The 5,724-nt window shown below is 34.0% G+C and overlaps 1 protein-coding gene across 1 annotated transcript in view; it reads right to left on the bottom strand.

Annotated features, from left to right (window-relative positions):
- LOC111400584 (histidine kinase 1-like) overlaps nt 1–5,216 on the bottom strand; it is a 7,866-nt gene extending 2,650 nt beyond the window's left edge. Inside the window, exons 1-11 of the mRNA XM_023027992.1 lie at nt 4,972–5,216; nt 4,071–4,865; nt 3,731–3,978; nt 2,395–2,554; nt 1,827–1,953; nt 1,617–1,706; nt 1,197–1,391; nt 1,011–1,080; nt 805–847; nt 365–505; nt 1–90 (exon numbers count right to left, since the gene is read on the bottom strand). Of these exons, the coding sequence (XP_022883760.1) occupies nt 1–90; nt 365–505; nt 805–847; nt 1,011–1,080; nt 1,197–1,391; nt 1,617–1,706; nt 1,827–1,953; nt 2,395–2,554; nt 3,731–3,978; nt 4,071–4,865; nt 4,972–5,211 (2,199 nt within the window). The 5' untranslated portion in view covers nt 5,212–5,216. The remainder of the gene's footprint in view (nt 91–364; nt 506–804; nt 848–1,010; nt 1,081–1,196; nt 1,392–1,616; nt 1,707–1,826; nt 1,954–2,394; nt 2,555–3,730; nt 3,979–4,070; nt 4,866–4,971) is intronic.
- Between the last annotated feature and the right edge of the window lie 508 nt (nt 5,217–5,724).

The raw sequence follows: 5,724 nt of genomic DNA, 5'->3' as shown, positions 1-5,724 counted from the left end.
ATCAGAAGCTTCATAGGTGTACACCCCATTTTTTTGCAACCATTGGCTCATAATCATTCTAGTCATTCTGCCATTAAGTGCAAACAACACCTGCATTCAACTTCACAAATTAATAATTGCCAGGACTTCTGAAACATAAGAAATTGTAACAAAGTAAAGTTCATTTTAGCATGGAACATTGTCTCCTAGAATGCTCTTTAGGACATCTTTTACAAGTGGGACACTAGGCGATCCAGATATTCATTAGCACAGACTACATCCTGGTTTGTTTAATATTATTACGCATCAGCATACTAATATGTTGTTAAAGTGAATTTTTTTTAGTGTTAAGCGAGAATTATGAATATATAGTAGTTCTTCTCACAGTCAGGTTCTGCTCTTCGAGATTTGATAGGTACTGCTGTTTTGTGCTCTCTGCTGGTGTGCGGAGAATCAGATACAGTTGCATCAGGGTTCCTGTTCCACTCTTCTTCACCACTTTGATCTCTCCATTCATCTTGTTGACCTGTTAACAATAATATCATCATTAGACAGAATCAAGAAATACAGAGTGATATAAGTTTTCAACAATATTTTTGTGCGACACATAATGGATCGCTCAAAGGCTAATTGATAATTTAACTGGGTCTAACAGTTTCCAACACATGTGCATGAAATGTTTGGCTAAGCTTAAAAGTAACTTACAATGTCTCTACAAGTTGCTTAGTCTCAAACATATTCCTTCTCACGCTTTACACGGAATATGTTCTCTTGGATGTATATCTCTGAATTTAAAGACTAGTTCTAAAAAATTATTCAACTCACCAAGGTTCGCACTATGCACAAGCCAAGGCCAGTGCCACCATGCCTGAGAATTAAAGAAACCATCAGTCATATTAATTCCCAGAGCTGCAGTTCCAGGTGATTAGATCAATTGCTTTTACAGATAAAAATATAACTGTAAAAGGACATAAAAATAACCCTAAATTATGCCTCTCAACAGACAATATCTAGACTTATAAAGTGCTTACAACCGAGTTGTTGAGGGATCAGCTTGCTCAAAACTTTCAAATACAGATTCCCATTTGCTTGGATCAATCCCTTGTAGTTGAGAAATGCAAAGGTCAGACGTAAAATGAAGTAGTTAGAAACAATATTAATTACGTCTCAGTAAATTAAGGGTATTCATATATTTTTATATAGATTAAGTTTCATACCGCAACCGGTGTCGTCAACTTCGAACCATAGAATTATTTTGTTATCTTTCTTGGATGATCTCTTACCATGCCATCCCTGCCGCTTAAGTTTCATCTTTTGTACCCACCACGAATCCATCTGATTTGTAGACAACTTCCTTTCATTACTGTCTGTGTCTAGATTCTCACACCAGGCCCGCAGAATGATGTAGCCCGCTGTTAGAAGTTGAGAACTTTAGACTCGACATGGAAATATTGAAAAGAAAATTCAGATTCTATATCTTCAGTGGGAATTTTTTATGTTTTTTAATGACTTTAGTATATCTTATTAGCATGTTCAATAACTTGCAATCATGGACTACCTACTTAAATGAAAGAACAACGAATTTGAGTTTTCACTGTGACTAAGTAGTAAATGAAATTCATCAAGGAAAAACTCACAGGTTGTGAATTTGATAGAATTGTTGATTAGGTTCACGAAAATTTGAACAATTCTACCAGAATCTCCTCGGACTACTTTTGGCATATCATCTGTATTGAAGACCATCAACAATACTATGCTTTTAGAAACTTAATAAGATGGAGTTATATAATAGATGTTAAGGATCGAACATAGACTTCTATAGATATGATAAAAGGTTGAAATAATACCAGAGATATCAAGCACAGTCTCTACATTGTGGTTAATGCACTGGACAGAAAACATATCAATAAGCCCTTCAAGTTCTCGACCTAAATCAAACTCAGTTTCTTCTAGTACTAGCTTCCCAGATTCTACCTGTACAAATTTTCAGACGACAATATATAATATCATATTCTTCTCACTGATTATACAAAATGTGCTCTCAGTCCATGTTTGGTATGTAATATCGAATAAGACTAGATAGTACAACAAACAATCCATAATACTATCAGTACTATTAAAATCCATAACACTGACACAGTATTTTTGTATTAATTTTCTGCTCCACAATTCCTTTCTTCTATTAACTATATGTTAGTGCCTTGACCAGAACAGATAGAATGAAAGCATACTAATTTTTGAGCTTCTGGGACAAATTTTCCTTCAATTAATTCATTATCTTGCTAAAAAATAAGGTACCAAATTTTTTCTGGATACTCTTGCTTAAGTTTATTATCCTGTGACAGCAACTATTCGCTTAGTATAAACTAAAAAACTTGCTGTTGTGAACACGAGAAACATTCTTTTACATGTTACCTTGCTGAGATCCAAAATATTGTTGAGAAGCCGCAGTAAAGCATTAGAACATTTACGAATCTGAGTAATCATTGCATATTGTTCATTTGTGAGACAATCGTCACTTAGAAGAATATCCAGCAATCCAATCACTGCAGCCATAGGTGTTCGCAGCTCATGACTTTGACATTAAAAAAAAAGAAGGGTGATTTCAGCAGCATGTAACTGAAATTCATTAAATAATTCATAATCTTCAAAAATGTTTTGCAAGCTTGTGTTTGATGTATTTCAGCCATAATTCTTTTGGTTAATAGTCAACTATTATCCGATAAATAAATAAATGGAATACAAAAAGTTAATTAAACATGGGAACACAATTACTACACGGAAGACATGTTTATGAAAGTATCAGCCAAGCACCATTCAGTTTGCACTAAGGTAAAGTTTAGTGGTTCTAACATTTGTTGAATCACTTGATCTCAAAATTTAAGTTGTTAGATAGAGCTACATGTATATCATTTAAATATTATCTTCAACACAATCCCTCTAAGAGATTAAGCTTTTAGACTCTGTAGTATAGACACTTCAACTCAGGTAACGTGTCCGTGTTGGACACGTGTCGTATACTAACACTCTTTGGATACTCATACCATGATCATTTATTTCTTATCAAAAATATTATATATTTTTAACTCGTAATTATTATTAAATAACAAATAGGTACTAATATGCAAAAGATTTTGACAAGAAAAATTAATAATAAGTATAGAACTAAATTTATACTATATAAACGAAGAAGTTTAAAAAATTTAATCAGTTTGTCGACAAAGTGTTGTGTCCTTTTTCAAAAAATCGTGTGTTAGACACACGTGTCTATATCGATACTTCATAATTTTTAGATCAAGTCATTCAACAATATCAAATCACTAAGCTTTTGAAATTCATTAAAAGTATTACTTCTTAGATGTGCTATGAGAATCATTTTTTGCCACTCTATTCCATCAATTGCTACATCTACAGAATTTAATGAAACCAGATATTTTACAAGCATATTAAGGGCACGTTAATTTTGATATGCTCTGCCTTTTCCAACTCTTAGTGAATACACGAAAGAAATAAAAATCAGTGTCTAATATGTCCACTTATGAAGAGAGAAATATTCTGGTTAGCTGAAGTATCTTTCTAGCCCATTAAAAAATAACATGTAAACTTGTTAATAATTATATAGTGAATGTATCATAGAATCACATGAAAGACACAACACTGCTCCTCATAAACAATCTAGAGTTTGACGATAAAACTTTCACATTAATGAGCTATACATTGATGAAACCTTGAAGCCAATATTGATAATTACCTCATATTTGCTAAAAACTGACTTTTGTAGTTGCTGGATGCCTCTGCCTTCCTTCTTGCATCTAAATGGCTTATCAGTTCTGCCCTTAGTTTCATTTCCTTTGACACTCCATTGGTCAATATGAAGACACAGATACATCCAACTACTATAATACATAGAGATGCTGATATCAATATCATGAGTGTTTTAAAAGCTTTCTCATCGACTTTTCCCATTATATATTTCCTTGGAATGATAATAACGCCAACCTGTAATGAGTAATAGAATAAATAACAAATGTTTATTAGCAGAAGGCCTCGAATTTTAACTCAAGGCAGTGAGAATTGTAATGAAAACATACCATAGGAAGTCTCTTTAAGTTGAGGAAGAAGGAATCAATGTAATACAATTGATTGCCAAGCCTTGCATTTTCTATATGAATTTCCTGGCTAGATGGAAATTTGCTGCTGTATGTTTTCTGCAAACACTCGGCCCCAGATCGTATCACATTGTCCTCAGAATCAGCAGCCATCATGAGCTTTGGCCCTTTTGTTGAATTCATCAATAAAGGAGTATTAGTGGAAGTAGCAAGTAACCAACCCTCTTGAGAGGTTAAATATATGTGTCCACTGTGGACTTCAACAAGTTCTTTCATCAATTGTCCAACACTATAAAGTGCAGTAGTTACACCCACAACGGCAACTATGCTTTCATGAGATGGGTCCCAAACAGGCAATGCTGCTGAAAGCAATGGTGAATCCGTATATTTGCTTACTGCCACATGCCAAGAAGCCGTACCATCAGGCACTTGTGAAATTCCTGCAATGTTAATTAACTCATCAGGCGGGATTTTCTTTGGTTTTCCAATCTTCTCACCACTCATGGGATCCAGGGGTTGTTGATACCAAATTGCAGACATGTTATTGTGTATAGATTGATCATTCCATCCTTGATGAGATGAAATCATGTTGACACCATATACTCCACTTATCGAATAGTTGGCCAGATCAGAGTATATGTAGTATGTATTATTACTCTTATGATTTCTGTGAAAAGCCTGAACAAAGCCATTTTTATAGCTTATTGTTATTGAATTAAGAGCTCTTCGACTTGCAAACAATGCCCATGTCACATCCCTCATAGCTTCATAAAGCTGCTGATAACCAAGAATTTAAATGAGAAACAATTAAGAAATATTTTATATTATATTGAAATCATTAAATCATCTGACTTTCAAAGAGATTACACAGCTGAGCAACGACCTCGACTTGTTGTGCTTGGTTATCAGGCTTGCTGTAACGCCGGATTACATACTCTGAAAGCTTAACTTGAGAAGTTGCTACTTCAACAGTGGTATTAAGGATGTTCCACATTCGTAATATTGGTCGCTGTAGAAGTTCATGACGAAGTTCATATGCTAAAGTATTTAACGATCTTGCTGTGTAGACTCTAGTAAAATGCCATGTCAGTAAAGTTAATAAGCCTATCAAAATTGCCAGCATTACCTGCATAAATAAAACAACAAACAAAAACTAAGTCTACCTGGATAAAGCTCCTGATGTAAAGACACACAAGTTCGAAAAAACCCGTAGTTTCTATGGGAAATGTAAAAACCTAACAAGTCATCCTTCAGTTCTTCCAAGACATAAATTAAACCAGTGGGACAAGAAATCAGCTGTAGGAAAGCAAGAACTGTTCTACTGTGCCTAGAGATAACCCTCCTCCTCAATTTGTTCTTTACCTTGCTGTTTGATTAAGATCGTGATATGATGATTTTATCTTGAGAGCTTTAAATGGTAAATATATAGGGTCTATGCATTTTCAATTGAAATTGAAACAACTGTCTATTCTCAATTGTCCAAGATATTTTGGAATCATATACTTGGGCAAAAACCACTGAAAGTTTGAAAGCTGTGCTTCTTATTCAAGTGATGTTTCATTTCCATGAGGTGTCTTTCAAATTTGAATTTGAAGTGTTGCAACTCATAGAGAAAAAAAAAAAAAAAAAAAAAGAT

This window comes from Olea europaea, chromosome 10, assembly GCF_002742605.1.
Source record: "Olea europaea var. sylvestris chromosome 10, O_europaea_v1, whole genome shotgun sequence".
Taxonomy (NCBI): Eukaryota; Viridiplantae; Streptophyta; class Magnoliopsida; order Lamiales; family Oleaceae; genus Olea; species Olea europaea.
Note: the sequence above shows the minus strand (reverse complement) of the source record. Positions and strands in the feature narration are given on the sequence as shown.